The sequence below is a fragment of the Caretta caretta genome, chromosome 11 (genome assembly GCF_965140235.1).
Source record: "Caretta caretta isolate rCarCar2 chromosome 11, rCarCar1.hap1, whole genome shotgun sequence".
Lineage (NCBI taxonomy): Eukaryota > Metazoa > Chordata > Testudines > Cheloniidae > Caretta > Caretta caretta.
The window spans coordinates 56,963,908-56,980,929 of record NC_134216.1 but is presented as its reverse complement, the minus strand read 5'-3'; the positions used below and the strand labels follow the sequence as shown (position 1 = coordinate 56,980,929).

The following is a 17,022-nucleotide window of genomic DNA, read 5'->3' as shown; positions in this document are numbered from 1 at the left end:
TAACTACTCCAGTAATTATTAAACAGAGACCGCTTTTTTACTGTAATCCCAACGTATTATTACTTGTTTAGGGGCACATGCCTTTTAGTATTTGTTATGTTTAGTGTGTTCATTATCATAGTATCTGAGTACTGCACATATATATACACTAAGGCCTTGTCTTTATGAACAATTAGACTGCGACAAGCTGAGGTGTGAATCTACCCCACACTAGTTTGCTGAGGTCTAACTGTGTGTGTGTGCCCTGCTGACGCATTAAGAGTTTGTTAGGGTACTTTAAGATTTTTATGAACTGTTAACACGTGTCAGCACATGGACAGTTAGACGGTGGCAGGCTAGAGTGCGGTGGATTCACACCTCAGCTTGCTGTGGTCTACCATGTAGACAAGCCCTAAGACTGACTTAGAGTTGCCAATAATAGATTTTGCAGTTCACCACTCCAAACTTCAGTAGCTTTGGGTCTTTAATGTAGCAACGCTCCATCTTATGCCTCATTCAGAAAAGCATGTGCTTAAGTGACCTTCCTGAATAGGGAGGCTATCCCAAAATGGGGCTCTAGTAAGGGCCTTATCTAGAGCAATATAAATGAACCGGGAGTTGTTAGAGGGTATGGAGCTCCACCAGTTAATGTGTTCTCAGCTGTTTTTCCTGTTGAGGAGATGGGCTACTGTGTGCTATACAACTGGAGTTTGTGTTTCTTCCACTTTTCAGCCTCAAACATGATGATTTGCAGTAGTTTCACCTCAAGGCAAAGATATGGATCACTTTGACTCACCACCTCATTTGAAAAGGAGGAGTGTAGTTTCTTAACTGGAGGTGGAAGAATGCATTTCTCTACATAGGTGTTCGAGATTAGTGAAGAGTCCACTGAGACTCCAAGATTTCATACGAACTTGGTGAATGGAAGGTAGATGCCTTTAGTGGAAGGGAGAGGTCAGTGTCTCGGTTAGCTTCTATAATTGTTCCCCCTTCCCACCAGCATCACTTCAGACTTACCTGAGTTCATTTTGAATAAACTGCCCTTAAATGTCCTCATCTTTTGCATTCATTGTGATGATGTTGAGCGTGCACGTAGAAGAGGGAGGTATAAGGCTGGGTGTCCTCAGTAGAGCCCATTAGGAATTTTGCAACAAAGCAGGTTTTCATCAGGAAATGCCAGTTTGTCACAGAAATGCATCTGGTTTGAACTTCTGACAAAACATACCGGGCTCCAGTGGAACCCTGCCTGGCTTCCTGCTAGCTCAGTTAGTGGGCTTCCAGGGTTCATGGCTTCGGGGCAGCCCAGACATAAAAACTACCCCATGGCTGGAGACCCAAGGGCTTCGAGGCACCCTGCTGCAGAGCCAGGAACCTGGAAGCTGTGGAAACACTGGGAGACCCAGCTTGAGATGTGGTTCTCAAGGCTTCTAGTCCATGGTACCAGGCACCAAAAGCCTTGACTCCCATGCCTAGAGGCTCCTGGCTCAGCCATGGTTCCCAGGTCTTCTAGGCTCCCAGGCCATCTGCGAGCCTTCTGCCCTGGGAGCTGCAGCTGAGCCAGGGGCCTCAAAATTTGGGCTCCCAGACTCAAATTTCATTTAAAAAAATTTTAAACAAAATGTTTTGATTATTTCAATATGATTTTTTTTTTCAGGTGTTCCCTTCTGTGAGAAGTTTTTGGAAATTCCGTTTTGGAACAAAAAGTAGAACACCATTTCCCGCCCCCAGAATATTGGCATTTTCTGCTAAACAGAACTTCTGACTTTTGATTAGCTTTAATCATTAGCAATGTTGTGTCTGATTCTTGCATGAGAATGGAATTTGCTTTATAAGATGTAAAATAACTGAAGTTCTTTAAATCAGACACAACATTGCTTGGTAAGAATATAAATTTTACTTGGGCTGCTTGAGTATTTTGGAACTAATTTTTGATTAGGCTTAATTTTGAACTAACTGAATTTTTGATTAGGCTTAATTTTGAACTAACTGAATTTTTGATTAGGCTTAATTTTGAACTAACTGAATTTTTCATCACATTTATAAGGTATATTAATTGCTTACAGGATTTTGACAAAAACAATTGCTGATTGCCAAAAAAATCTATTGTTTGTAGTATAACTACAGTACATCTTCAATAGTTGTTTTTCGTAACAGTCCTTAAACTAGAATTCTTGATTACATGATTATATAAATAATACTTTAGTTTTGTACTGCCCCTATCATCATCTTCTTGTCTGAGGATCTATTGTCTTCCAAATACTTTACTTTACAATTTGCTTGTGAGGTTGGCGAGGAATATGGAGGGAACACTTTTGCCACCTGTGGAATGCACAGCAGTCAGTTAATAATAATAATAATAATACAGTAACTTTACACAACAGTTTGGGACAAGAAATGAAGATCACCACCACATTCTGTTTGAGGGATTTAGGTAGGCACAATATAACTACCCAGATACTGGAATTACCACCCCATCTCTTTAGAAGAGTGCTTTGAGACTTCTGAACACTTCACTTTTGTTTCTTTCATGAGAAATAATAAGTGTTCTAGGCTGCAATATCTTCTGTTCATTTTCATGGTTAGCAAAAACGAAAAAGGCAAATTATTAAACATATTTCTTGTTTAGCCAAAGATTCTCATTCTTGTATTTGAGCTGTTTGTTCTACTTTATCTCATAATCATAATTCTGAGTTTGTGGTATCAAGCATCTTGGCAGCAGACACGATGTCATTAACACTCTACAGAATCAAGAAAAAGAGGTGGTGAATCTTACTGATTACAAATAAATAGCTAAGGAAACAGGAGATGAATCATACTTCATAAGCAACTGCATTTTTGTGTTTTGTTTGAGTGTGTAAAGTTCCTCTTAGGAGCACTTGGTGGTTATAGTGAGGGCCACTATAGAAATGTGTGATAGATAAGGATTGGGAAATGAAGATTGAAGTCTGCTCTTTTTTAATACACCTTGATGTATATAAGTATTGAAGGAGGATTAGAACAGTGGGTGATGTCTGATGAGGTGTCACAGTTAGGCAGGTATAAATTAAGAGTGGATCATCAACACTAACTCTAAACTTTTTTGGAGTGAAGTTCAATATTTTTATATTTAAACTCACACACAAAATTTAAAGTAGTAATGCACATTTTCACATGTTATTGATTTAACAGGGTACAAGTAGCTGGATTTATGGCTGCTTAAACAGTAGTTCATCTGTGTGGTGAGTATAAAGGCTTTTTGTAATTTATTTAACTAGTTACTATAAGATCAGTTTTGGGCATTCAGTCATGCAACACAGAGCAATTTAGGAGGAAGAACTATAGGGATTTAAAAAGGATTGCTGCTGTTAAAATTCATTGTTATCTGGTATAATGTACAATCAGCTTTCTTGATACTTAAATAGATTCAAAGCAATATTAAGTGACCTAGTATTTAAAGAAAAAAGGTAAAACTCAACTTTTATTGCAGTGTAACTTGTTTTGTTCATAACTTGTATGTAATATCACTTTAATACGTCCTCTGTCATGGGACTGTATCCATTGTATGCAAAGGATGGACTGAATGATCTTCTTCTTCCCTAACTACTATTATGAATTTATTGTCACTTGAGGACATTTAGAAATGGATGTGCTTGTTTTAGCAACTTCATTTTAGCAAATTAGATTGTCAGGTTTAATTGATAAATTTTGGAATTTGTAATGAATTAATGCAAATTGAAACCATTTTTAGGGCCAGATTCACTAGCCGTTTTAAATCTGCTTTGTTGAACTCCAACAGCTCAGAGCTGTCTTAAAGCAAATTTACTCTACTGCTTGGGTTGGCATAGGGCCAGTGTAGTAGTCTTCTGCCTCTTTATTCTGGGCCAAAGTAAGGGAGCATGGCAAGGGTGCTTGTATGGCCACTTGGTACCCAGGTGTTATAATTGCCCTGCATTGGATTAGGAACCACAAAGGTGTCTTTTTGTAACCCCTTTGCACACTCTCCGGATCTGTATCAAGCTCAGCCAGTAAAGGGAGTTGGGGCCATTAAGTCTAATTTAACTATAGTATCGTTTTTTTTATTGTGAGTTAAGTCCATATAGTCAAACAGCACCATTTAAAGGGACCTGGAATAGTTTCAAATGTGGTTGTGGATTTTCAATCACTGACCATTTTTAAATCAAGATTGGATTGTCTTATAAAAGATTTTCCCTAGGAATTAGTTTATGGAAGTTTTATGGCCGCATTATGCAGGAGGTCATACTCAATCACAGTGGTGCCTTCTGGCCTTGGAATCTATTAATCTTTTGAGAAATGTCTGGGTTTTTGTTTAAAATATGTGTAGCTGACTGTCAAGGCTAATTCTCCACTCTGGCACTTCAAGTGCAGAAGGTCGGGGCCCACAAGGATTCTAAAAATTAATACTGGCCACTCCAGGCTTGTATTAAACTCCCAAGGTTACAGCTTTTCTCTGACCTTGGATTGGTCAATGCTGTCACTACCTAGTGCAGAACCCCTTTTAGAGCCCAGGAAGCGCATTTGGGAATTCCTTCCGGTGGGGTACCTTTCACTACCATCCCCCTCCACCCACCCCCCCCCGCTCCAGGGAAGAGCTGGGGGGGGGGAGGAAATCAGCCTTTGCCACCAGTTAATTAAACAACATGTGCACAAACCTCTAAGACACAAAAATCCAATTCTGTTCTTAAAAAAGGTAAATTTTATTAATTAAAAAAAAAAGGAAGAAAATACATCTGGAAACTCAGGCTATTGCTAGATTTTAAAAGAACAACTACAAGGATTAAGCACCAAGAATAGCTTTCTTGAGGTCCAGCTTAAAGGTCACAAGCAAAACAAAAGCACCTGGGGTTAGCACAGAGGAATCCACAAGCCATAACGAAATTGAAGGGATAAACCTAACTGAGTCTTCCTAGACATTACATATCTGGGGTTTTAAATGAGTAGTTTCTAGGTATGATACTGATGATTTTTTCATACCTGGCCCAAGCTTTTTACAGCATAGCTCTGCCCTGTCCGCCTCTCCCTGGGAGATCAACAGACAGACAAAAGGGGAGTCTTGTTTCAATTTTAAAAAGTTCTAGCCTTCCCATTGGCTCTTTTGGCCAGGTGCCTACTCACTTTCTTTTACCTAAACATAGCAGTGAGACTTTTTAACCCTTTACAGGTAGAGCAATTAGAGAACAGCTCCTAAGAGGGATTTTATAGCTACTGGCTGGCTGGGTATCCATAAAAGAGAGCTTACCTTTCCTCCCCATCATTCATCACACTGACCTAGAGTAAATTCATTAACATATAGGTCCAATATCCACTTTGAACTGCCACCTGAAAGGTTTTCACCAATAGGCAAAGCTGAGGTTGCATATGATACACTTTTATAAATTCCCTTAAGCTGTGAGAACAGTGGATGCTTTTACTTATTGTGCATTGCTTCAGTACAAATGCAGATATCAGTTCATTAAGTGTTTTCATTATGCTTCAAAAAGTTGAGACTAATAACAGCCAGATCTTGTGAATGCAGCGGTATTGATACCTATACGGCTCTGCCAATATGTCTGAAATCAGATTTGCAACATCTCTGCTCTTTGCGTCGTAAATTACTTTAGACTGCTAAATTATAACGTGTGGTATACGGACAATCGTTCAGTTAACTATAGTGAAGGCTTTGTTTTAGTCACGAGTATTTTTAGTAAAAGTCATGGACAGGTCAAGGGCAGTAAACAAAAAATTCACGGCCCGTGGCTTGTCCATGACTTTTACTATATACCCCTGACTAAAACTTGGGGAGGGACCCCTTGGAAGGGCAGCCCTGGGGGTGCTGCGGAGAGGGGCGCGTCCTGGGGGGATGCCGCGAGTGCTGGGGAGGGGGGTGGGGCATGCTCCCAGCTCCTGGAAAGTGGCAACCCTAGCTCAACGTGCTGCCTCTGCTGTGCCCCAAGCCCTGGTTCTGACGCTCCCATTGGCTCCGAACCTTGGCCAATGGGAGCTGCAGGGGCGGTGCCTGGGGGCGGAGGCAGCATGTGGAGCTAGGAGCTGAGGGGAGGAGTTGCTGTCACCCTTCCGGGGAGTGGCCCCTGCCTTCCTGGTAAGCACTGCCCCGCACCCCAGCCGTGAGCCCCCACCCTAACTCCTGCTGCTGGTGGGTGGAGTGGGGGGGCCGAGTCTGCCCCAGCAGCAGGAGTTAGGGTGGGGGCTCACGGCTGTGACAGATTGTGACAGGCTGTGACAGAATCCGTGACCTCTGTGACAAACACCGAGCCTTAACTGTAGTAGAAGTAGACCTGTTACCTGGTGCATTTCTATAGAGGTAGAGAGAGGCTGGTACATTAATACACTCTTACTGCTTGCTCCTTTCATAATGAATATGTGCATTTTGTATATTTGCACTTTAAAGTATTTTAACTTTTACAGCCTGGAAGGTTTTGATTTATCCTGGAAAGCTGAGTTACTGCCAACTGTTAAGGTAAATTGTACTATACATTATTTTGTTGCAACAAAATGGAGTGAGCATTTACATGAAGAGGTTTTGTGTGGGGTTATGAATAATGTAATGCATTCACATGTTGTATAGAATTTATACGATTTCTAAGCCATGTTTCCTCTTGGGATATATGCTACTGGGGGAGTGGGAAACTATCTTAATTTTTGAGGGTATATGAAAGTGATGTTTATTCCTACAATAAATTATTCTAAGCTGGAGTTCAGTTTAAAAGTCCATACTGAAGTTTTCAAAAGCAAATATTAAAAACTGTGGCAATTCATTGTTAAGCCTATAGAAAACGTAAAAGAACATTGTAGTTTACTAAACTAAAACTACAGCAATAAAATTGAGTTCAAAAATCATCTTGGGTTTATAATCAAAGGAAACAAATAGACTCTAAATTGTGTTTGTGTTGTTCTAGAATGAGACTTAACTTCTCTGTTACTATTGGCAAAGTCAGTACCTTCTTCTGTCGTTCTACTCTTGGGAGATTTCCCTTCACTCCCTTTCTTATAGCAGAAGGCTTAGCATGTATTTTACATCTTGTAGACTTTGTATAGTTCTCCTCTATGGACAGGCATTTTCCTTCACTTCTAAAGTTGATAGCACAGTTTGCAGCCACATAGATAAAGACAGCAACAGAGTTCAAACAGACTGAATATTGTGTGATACGCAATCGTTAATGAAACTACAATGGTACGTATTCATCATAGCAGGAGAATATTTATCTAAATTAATAATCAATGGGAGTGACAGTACATGAACAGTGGTAGTTAGAGTAATCCATTTCTCAGCTGCTGTCCAAATATATGCAATTTAAGGGTGTATCTCATCATAATTCCTTCAGCACCTACTGTATCTGAAATCTGTAACTAGAAATTCATAATAAAATGTTTTACCTGTAGCTTTTTAATAGGAGCAGGATTGGGCCATATCTAAAGAGTTGTGTACAGTCTTTCAACATTTATATTAAACTTCAGTAGAGTATGTGATGTGGTACACAGTTTAGTTCACGATATTACACAGCACTCTTTTAATGCAGGACACTTACATATGAACTGCTTTTTCCCTTAATTGTAACTGCTAGTATTTGTGAAGCTCACAATGATTACAAGTATTCACATTTAGGTGTGAGATTCTGTGATGTACCTTCAAGAGGCACAGCACAGAATGCAGTGCTGGCGGTGTGTGCTGTGTGATGGTCGCTCTAAGTCTTCTTTTGAGCACTCTCAGTCATCTGTAGGGGATGGAGCAGGCCCTGGCATAATTTAGACAGCCCGGGGAGCCTTTCTCAGTTTCAGCAATCTCCTGAGGCAGCCCCATGGCCTGCATTGCTTCTTGGAATCTCAGTAGCACAGTATGCTCTGGCCCTGCCTGGCATACCCCCTTAATACCAGGGCTTGCAGGTTTCTCCCCTGGCCAGATATGAGGTTTTTAGGGCCCCTTACCCCACATAAAAGAGTCGGAGTAGGAGTGAGGCTCTCGCCTGAGGTTTTTAACTGAACCAAACTATACTTTTATTGTAAATAATTTTTGTTTTCCTATTTTAGGTTGTAACTCTGAAACTTCAGGAATATCCTGCTTTGTCCAATCTTGTAATTTATGTACCAGCTATTAATGGCAATAAGGTAACAAAGATGAGACTTAAAAACGCTTTATTCAGCATCTTTTCAAGATAACTGAATACTATATTTGGTCATTATTGGTTGCAAGGAAAATGTATTAAATATCGAGAGTTGCACTAAATATCTTTTACATAGTTCTGTCCTACAGTATGTGATTCAGAGGTAGATTTTTCAACTAATTTAACATCTAGTCTACTGAAAGTAGCTATAATTCCTAGCATGATGATATTGTAGAGCAGTGATTTTTTTGAACTGCTGCTTGCTTGTGGTTCTAGCTCTCCTCCTCCTGTTCATCTGCTTATTTTTAAGACAGATCAATATACATGAATACTATTCTAGTACTATATTTTCATGTAAGCAGCTGCAGTAGCTGTGACAAGGATGTTTTGTGATTGAGAATGTAAGAGTAGTGGTTTGTATAATCATGAACAAGAAGGGAGATTGTTTCATAGAGAGACTTACAAGAAGTGGAAGGTTACAAGAAGTGGAAGGTTGGACATATGACCAGGGAAGAGTATAAAAATATTGCTCGGGCATGTAGGAATGTTATCAGGAGGGCCAAATCGCACCTGGAGCTGCAGCTAGCCAGAGATGTCAAGAGTAACAAGAAGGGTTTCTTCAGGTATGTTGGCAACAAGAAGAAAGCCAAGGAATGTGTGGGCCCCTTACTGAATGAGGGAGGCAAACTAGTGACAGAGGATGTGGAAAAAGCTAATGTACTCAATGCTTTTTTTGCCTCTGTTTTCACTAACAAGGTCAGCTCCCAGACTGCTACGCTGGGCATCACAAAATGGGGAAGAGATGGACAGCCCTCTGTGGAGATAGAGGTGGTTAGGGACTATTTAGAAAAGCTGGACGTGCACAAGTCCATGGGGCCGGACGAGTTGCATCCGAGAGTGCTGAAGGAACTGGCGGCTGTGATTGCAGAGCCATTGGCCATTATCTTTGAAAACTCGTGGCGAACCGGGGAAGTCCCGGATGACTGGAAAAAGGCTAATGTAGTGCCAATCTTTAAAAAAGGGAAGAAGGAGGATCCTGGGAACTACAGGCCAGTCAGCCTCACTTCAGTCCCTGGAAAAATCATGGAGCAGGTCCTCAAAGAATCAATCCTGAAGCACTTGCATGAGAGGAAAGTGATCAGGAACAGCCAGCATGGATTCACCAAGGGAAGGTCATGCCTGACTAATCTAATCGCCTTCTATGATGAGATTACTGGTTCTGTAGATGAAGGGAAAGCAGTGGATGTATTGTTTCTTGATTTTAGCAAAGCTTTTGACACGGTCTCCCACAGTATTCTTGTCAGCAAGTTAAGGAAGTATGGGCTGGATGAATGCACTACAAGGTGGGTAGAAAGCTGGCTAGATTGTCGGGCTCAACGGGTAGTGATCAATGGCTCCATGTCTAGTTGGCAGCCGGTATCAAGTGGAGTGCCCCAAGGGTCAGTCCTGGGGCCGGTTTTGTTCAATATCTTCATAAATGATCTGGAGGATGGTGTGGATTGCACTCTCAGCAAATTTGCGGATGATACTAAACTGGGAGGAGTGGTAGATACGCTGGAGGGGAGGGATAGGATACAGAAGGACCTAGACAAATTGGAGGATTGGGCCAAAAGAAATCTGATGAGGTTCAATAAGGATAAGTGCAGGGTCCTGCACTTAGGACGGAAGAACCCAATGCACAGCTACAGACTAGGGACCGAATGGCTAGGCAGCAGTTCTGCGGAAAAGGACCTAGGGATGACAGTGGACGAGAAGCTGGATATGAGTCAGCAGTGTGCCCTTGTTGCCAAGAAGGCCAATGGCATTTTGGGATGTATAAGTAGGGGCATAGCGAGCAGATCGAGGGACGTGATCGTTCCCCTCTATTCGACATTGGTGAGGCCTCATCTGGAGTACTGTGTCCAGTTTTGGGCCCCACACTTCAAGAAGGATGTGGATAAATTGGAGAGAGTCCAGCGAAGGGCAACAAAAATGATTAGGGGTCTGGAACACATGAGTTATGAGGAGAGGCTGAGGGAGCTGGGATTGTTTAGCCTGCAGAAGAGAAGAATGAGGGGGGATTTGATAGCTGCTTTCAACTACCTGAAAGGGGGTTCCAAAGAGGATGGCTCTAGACTGTTCTCAATGGTATCAGATGACAGAACGAGGAGTAATGGTCTCAAGCTGCAGTGGGGGAGGTTTAGATTGGATATTAGGAAAAACTTTTTCACTAAGAGGGTGGTGAAACACTGGAATGCGTTACCTAGGGAGGTGGTAGAATCTCCTTCCTTAGAGGTTTTTAAGGTCAGGCTTGACAAAGCCCTGGCTGGGATGATTTAACTGGGAATTGGTCCTGCTTCGAGCAGGGGGTTGGACTAGATGACCTTCTGGGGTCCCTTCCAACCCTGATATTCTATGATTCTATGAGACCATCTTTCTTTTAACTTATAGCTTGAAAACAGCTTGAAAACCACTTTTATAAAGGAAAGTGAGAAATACTGGTTTTCAGGTGAGGTGAGAGAATAGTTTTAAATGAACTAAATGTATTTTATAGATTGTGCACCAGATTCTCAGCTCAGCTCAGTCCATTTGTGCTGCTCCAGGAGCATAAAGGATAGCTAAAGCTGACATAATTGGCCAGCTAAATATTCTTCTTGTGTGTGGGAATCCTTGAGGGGCACAGCCAGCCATGTATAACTCTCTTGTGCCCCGAGTAGGAGGCACTGACTTAGAGATACAAGCGCTTTGGCCATGCTGCAACACATTGCAGCTGGGTGAAAATCAGATCAAGCTAGTCTAAAGCTGTTCTGGCTTGTGCTAGTGGCTGAACCAATGGCTGGCCAGCCACTGTAAGTGAACCATGGAAACATGACTTGCAGCAACCTTCGAACGTTGTCATCTGCCTGGGGTTCTGAAGAGAGTATGGCCAGACTTAATGCTCTAGCTTTATGTTCATTTCCGATCTATGCTATGCAATAAAATAATATGTCTATGTTGCAGTTTACTTTGGACTGTGAATTCTTTAAAGAGGATTCCCGAACAGTACAACTTCCTGTAACACATCTTTTTTCTTTTGGTAGGTATAATGCACTGCTCTTGCAAAACTTGAAAACTGCATTTGTTGGCATATTTTGAGTAATAAATCTGGCCTTAAAATAACTCCAAAGATCAATCTTTTAGTAAGTTTAAAGATAATTTCCTATTAAGCAAGCCTTATTTCACCCTCTTACTATTAGGAATTTCATAAATACTTTATATGTACACCTGATATACAATATCTCAACTTCCAAGAAAAACCTTAGATGTAGTGAACTTTTCAAGCAAATCAGTCTCTAGTCCTTTACTTTTCTAGATTTACTAATTGGAAATAATATAGGGTTGTCATTTCTACAGGGCTTTCTTCAAGCAAAATTGTATTCAGTTCAGCTGGTCTAATTTACAATGTACAGCTCCAACACTTTTGCCAGGTAAAAATACTGAATTAAACAAAATTGATATTAACTAACTAGTTCCTTTGGAAATGCAAGTGAATAAATGTTTCTTGGGTTTGTTTGTTTTGTTTTGTTTTCAGATATACCAAGCTTTTAATATCTACATTGAGAGCCACTGCAACCCACACAAAGGTAAATTTAATGTTTTCCTGAAGTGCACATGAATGGTTGCAGTAAAATGTACAATAGAAAAAAAGCTGTCAAAAATATATCTGCCTCCCAGCTCTCTCATGTTCCATACTGTAATGTGATTGCTATCAAGTTCTTAACTTTTTATGTAATTTTTTTGCTGTGAAAGTTGCCAGACTGAGAGCTCTGGAGACTGAAATCCTCTGTTCTATCCAACGAACAGATAAAATATTGGCAGTGTCTGTACAAGCTTCCCAACCCTGCCAGTGTGCTTCACCTCTCTTTCTAGAAAGACCATTTGTAAAGGTGAGGGAGTAGTCTGGTCTCCTTAATCATTCCATCCTCAGTGTCTCTGCAAAGAGAGATGCCGCTTATATTAGTCGGCTTTTGTTAGGTTGACACTGTCTGTGAGGATCTGGACTATGAGTTCTAAAGTCCTTGTGTGGCAAGGGCTTTCAATTGCTATTGACTGGAGTAAAATCTGAATTGTTGACTTAGGGATGAGACGCTCTGTGGCTTATTACTGCTTTCCTGAACTATTTAGACCCTTCAGTATAGAAGATTTTTATGGCTTTTAAAAATGAACCCAAATCATCTTTGCGCAGGTCTTGATCTGTTTACACACTTCTTTTAAACAAAAACTGGACAAAATCCTGTTGTGAATACATGTTTCAAATAAAAAATCTATAATCTATATCACTGTGTATATGGGAGAGTGGATCTAAATAAAAATAATTAGCAAGGATTTATCTAGGTTTCTGAAGGAACCATGCACCATGGAAGATCTTGCCAGGACTAGAGACCGGGCCCTATCATATGCCCGACTCTGGAAAAACCTATGGCTGTGGAAAGGACACACAAAGAAGATCTAGGCACAGCGGGGTACCTGTTAAGCTTTCCTACTCTGCTTATTGGAGGATAGTTGACACATTTCACTCTTAACGGTCATATATATATATATTAATCTATTTATCTTTCACACGTGCACACACACACGCGCGTGCACTATTCCAAACTATACTGTCAACCAAATATGAATTCTCAATATATTATTATATGGCTTTCAATTTAGATTTCTTTCCAAACAGTTTGATATACAGTGGAGTTGCATCTTACGTGGGAATTAGGTTCTAAAGTCAGCGCGTAAGGTGAAAATCACGTATAGTCAAAATTACCCTTGAAAATCCCTTAAATCACCTATAAAGTACAGTATACTGTACATGGTTTTGTGTATACAACCCTGTACAGTAATATGTATACTGTATACAGTAATGTACAATAAATAATAGAGTACATATGCCAAATATAATTTTACAGTACTGTATTTTTAATTACAGGGGGTAATTTATATGTACACCTGATATACAATATCTCAACTTCCAAGAAAAACCTTACAGGGGGTCGTCAGGGCTTTATGTTGATCCAGGAGATGGAGGTGACAGAGAGCTTGGGTGACGGAGAGCGAGTCGTAGATGAAGTGGTTGGCTCTGGTTCAGCTCGAGAAGTTGATTGCGTAGGCTCATCTGCTGCTGGTTTTTTTCCTTGAAAAACATGGTGATCGGCAACTGTTGCTGTTGTCTCTTGAGCTGCTCAAACATTTCTTGATACGGTCTCGAATCATCCATAATACTATGTGTGATTTTGAGGCTTCGTTTCATAGAGGGATTGTATTCAGAAATTAAATCTTCAAGTGTTTCGCTGCTTGGAACACTTCAGCAAATTTATGAGGATTCCAACTTGCTGGCTCTTCCTGTTCATGGTGGTCGTCATCATCTTTGTCTTCTGTAGACGATTTTATCAGTTCCTCTAACTCTTCGTTAGTCAATGTTTCTCTGTGGCTCTCAATTAATTCTTCATTTTCTTCCTCAAGGATGTTGACGAAGCCATCACCACCCACTTGCCTGGCCACCTGAACAATGAGTTTCACTTCTTTGTCAATGGTCGGAAAACCCTTAAAATCATTCACACATTCTTTCCATAGGTTTCGCCAACATGCATTGACTGTTTCAGGCTTGATTGCATCCATTGCCTGTTTAATATAAGTGATGCAATCGGAGATGTTGAAGCATTTCCAGCGCTCCATCACATTAAGATTGGGATCAGCATCCATAGCGCTACATATCCGTGAGAATGTAAGCCTCATGTACGTGGCCTTGAAACAGTGAATCTTGGTTGAGAGGTTGGAGGATGGAGGTGGTATTGGGGGGGAGAAAGACGACTTCAATGTCTTTATGCGGAAACCGGAGTGCGCAGGGTGGCCAGGAGCATTGTCTCTGATCAGCAACACTTTAAAGTCAAGTCCTTTCTCTTCGAGGTACCGCTTGACCTACGGAATGAAACACTTGGGGAACCAATCCAGAAATAACGCTACTGTCACCCAAGCCTTTTTATTTGATTGCCAGAACACAGGCAGGAGATTTTTGTTCTTGCCTTTTAGGGCATGGGGATTTGCAGCTCTGTAGAGCAAGCCCGGCTTTATTAAATGCCCAGCCGCATTGCCACAAAACAACACAGTCACACGGGTCTTTAGCTGCTTTGAAGCCAGGGGCTTGTCTTTCTGATTTAGAAATGTAAGTGCAGTTGGGCATTTTTTTCCAGAAGAGCCCAGTCTCATCAGCATTAAAAACTTGTTCCGGAAGATAGCCCTTTTCTTCTATGATTTTCTTTAATTGTTCGGGGTAGGCTTTTGCTGCCTCTTCATTGGCAGATGCAGCTTTACCAGTAGTCTGCACGTTTTTGAGGTTGAAGCGGTTCCTAAAACTGTTAAGCCAACCTTGGCTGGCTTTGAATTCCTTCTCACCAGAAGGCTGTTCCTCTTCGGCGGGAGGTTTGAACAGTGCATAGAGACTAAGAGTCTTTTCTCACAACGTGTTGCCATCAATAGGCACGCATTTACGGTTCATGTCTTCCAGCCATAAGTTTAATGCCTTTTCAGCGTTCATTAAAGTCTTATCATGCACCTGGCTCATCACCATAGCAGTTATTGGAGCGCTTGATGCCATGGCTTGACGAATTTCTCTTTCTCGAATCTTGATGGCACAGATGCTAGATTGGTTGCGGCCATATTTACGCGCCACATTGGAGACCGACATACCATCTCTCAAAAAGTCCAACACAGCCAGTTTTTCCTCCAACGTTGCAACAGATGGCTGTTTCTTTGGTTGAGCGCCAGATGAAGTAGTTGGCTTGCGTTTAGGGGCCATGTTGTATGAAAAATATGTATCTTTAAACACGAATCACACTAAGTGCAGCAAGATGCTCACACTGTGAGAGGCATGCAGGAACTAAGACCAACTGAGGGAACAGCAGATTCATGTCTCCCATCTCATGCTCACTCTGAGGCATACGCTCATTGAGTGGAATGGTGGGTGGAATTGCCCGCACTATTTACAGGTATCTTGTTGGGGTTTTTTTTTGCCATGCGCATATAGTTGAATTTGCGTAAGTTAAATGTGCGTATGATGCGACTCACCTGTAGTCTATATTCTCCATTTAATCTTGTTTTTCAAAGTATCAGTAGTGAGTTTTAAAAGTGCAAATTGTAACAGTTGTTGCAGATATTTGAAATGTAGAAATAATCCAATAGTCATGTTATCCATTGCGTTGACCTGTGAATGAACTACAGTAATTTTAATCTCATACAATAATGTTTCATAATTCATTTTTACTTTGATTCCTTTCTAGGAAGGAAAACGAGTGTTTACAGACTCCATGTACCATGGTCACATGAAGACTCAATAACTGTCTCTAAGTAAGGTGTTTTGAGATTCTATTTTTTCTTGCTATCTTTCAAAGTAGAGTTTACATTCCAGACACGGTAAAAGAGTAATCGTTCTGGAATTAGATTTCTCTCTGTCTGAGACGTTTGGGCTGCCTCTCTCTTCCTCTAAATACCAGAGATAGTTCAGACCTGTCCGTGAGATTCAGGGGTTTGGCTGCAGCTCTTGCGTCAGATTCCCTAAGTCCACCAATGAAGACAGATGAGTAGTTCAGCACTCTCCCTTTATACATCGCAAATTTTTGCTTGTAAAGCTGACTTAGGGGGAGCAACAAGCAAAATCTTTACTCCTCTCCCTTAAGGGACCAACGTTTCCAGTGCTGTTATTTCTCTGTATGTGCTCCGTCCTCTCCCATCAGTGTAGACAGGACCTGCAGCAATCTGAAGTTCAAGAGATGCTATATCTGTGCAGGAAGACATCCCAGAAGCCGTAGAAGGGATGCTGACCTTCACTTTGCAGGGGTGGGGACTTGGGAGTCTGGACAGCTTGTTATGGTGTATCTGGATTTCTGCTCTCTCACGCTCTCTCTCTCTTTGTCCTCTGGCATTGATCAGTTAGTCCTCTTCAGCCCTTGGGACTCAGCAAACTGGACCCTCCTCACTGATTGACAGCTCTTCAGTAGTAAATCTAAAATGTCCCACAGTCTTGGTTCTGAACCACTTCTAAAGGGAAAAGTTTCAAGGTTCAATTGCATGTGCTTTAAGTGGATAATTGAGTCATTTGGCATCTTACCAAATGACACAATTATCCACTTAAAGCACATGTAGTTCTCCTGCATATGCAATTTCATTCTCTCCTTCTGCCTAAGAGGAAGATCTGGGCTCTCTTGGACATTCTTCTCATTCCTTTCCAACTGTATTTCAGAGGATGAGGAGTGAGTACCAGGGCTCAGAACTCTGAGATAAAGCCTAAAACAGAACACCAGACAAGGAGGAGACTCATTTCCTAAAAATGAGCGCTGTCACAAATCCTCCAGAAGGAAAATCTGAACTAAAACGGTCAATACCCAGAGAGGAAAAAAGCCAGAAGAAAATTCAGTTCTTCATTTTCCACGATAACCCTGAGCCATAGAAACTTGAAAGGTTCCTTTCCCCTCCAAGATACTCTTTTAGTCCATGGAGATGAATGTGGTGAAGAGGAAGACCAAGCTTTAAGCCAGGGCAAATATCTTTCTAGGGTGTGAGGGCAAGCCACGTGAAGGGGAGAGCAGATGGACAACATAGAATTGTCCCTGACCCAAGTAGTATTTCAGCTGAAATCCTGGGAGCTAGGCCTCTTGTTTCCATAAAGTTTGCTTCTTGGTTGTGGTCATGTTGGCAAGAAGAGTCTCAGAAATTTTGTTCTTGAAGGGCACAAGCCTTACTGCATTTTCCTTAAGGACAAATGAGGGTGGGGGTTGAGTGTCTGAGTCATTCCTTCCGTATCATGGGAATTCATTCTTCCTTCATTTTTACCTGAAGCCTTAGGGCCCTAAAGGAGCAGCGTGGCACACAGTAGATATGTGAAGCTCTGTTTAAAATATACGTGAGTAGAACTGATCAGTTCTGGAAAATGTCATTGGTGTTCTTT

General features: G+C 41.3%; 1 protein-coding gene across 2 annotated transcripts in view; it reads left to right on the top strand.

Annotated features, from left to right (window-relative positions):
- Positions 1-17,022, top strand: part of PGAP1 (post-GPI attachment to proteins inositol deacylase 1) — a 78,636-nt gene that overhangs the window by 29,306 nt on the left and 32,308 nt on the right. For both annotated transcript variants that reach the window (XM_048870311.1, XM_048870310.1), the window contains exons 11-17: positions 3,148-3,197; positions 6,382-6,433; positions 8,002-8,079; positions 11,055-11,130; positions 11,448-11,521; positions 11,626-11,677; positions 15,359-15,425. In XM_048870311.1, the coding sequence (XP_048726268.1) occupies positions 3,148-3,197; positions 6,382-6,433; positions 8,002-8,079; positions 11,055-11,130; positions 11,448-11,521; positions 11,626-11,677; positions 15,359-15,425 (449 nt within the window). The remainder of the gene's footprint in view (positions 1-3,147; positions 3,198-6,381; positions 6,434-8,001; positions 8,080-11,054; positions 11,131-11,447; positions 11,522-11,625; positions 11,678-15,358; positions 15,426-17,022) is intronic.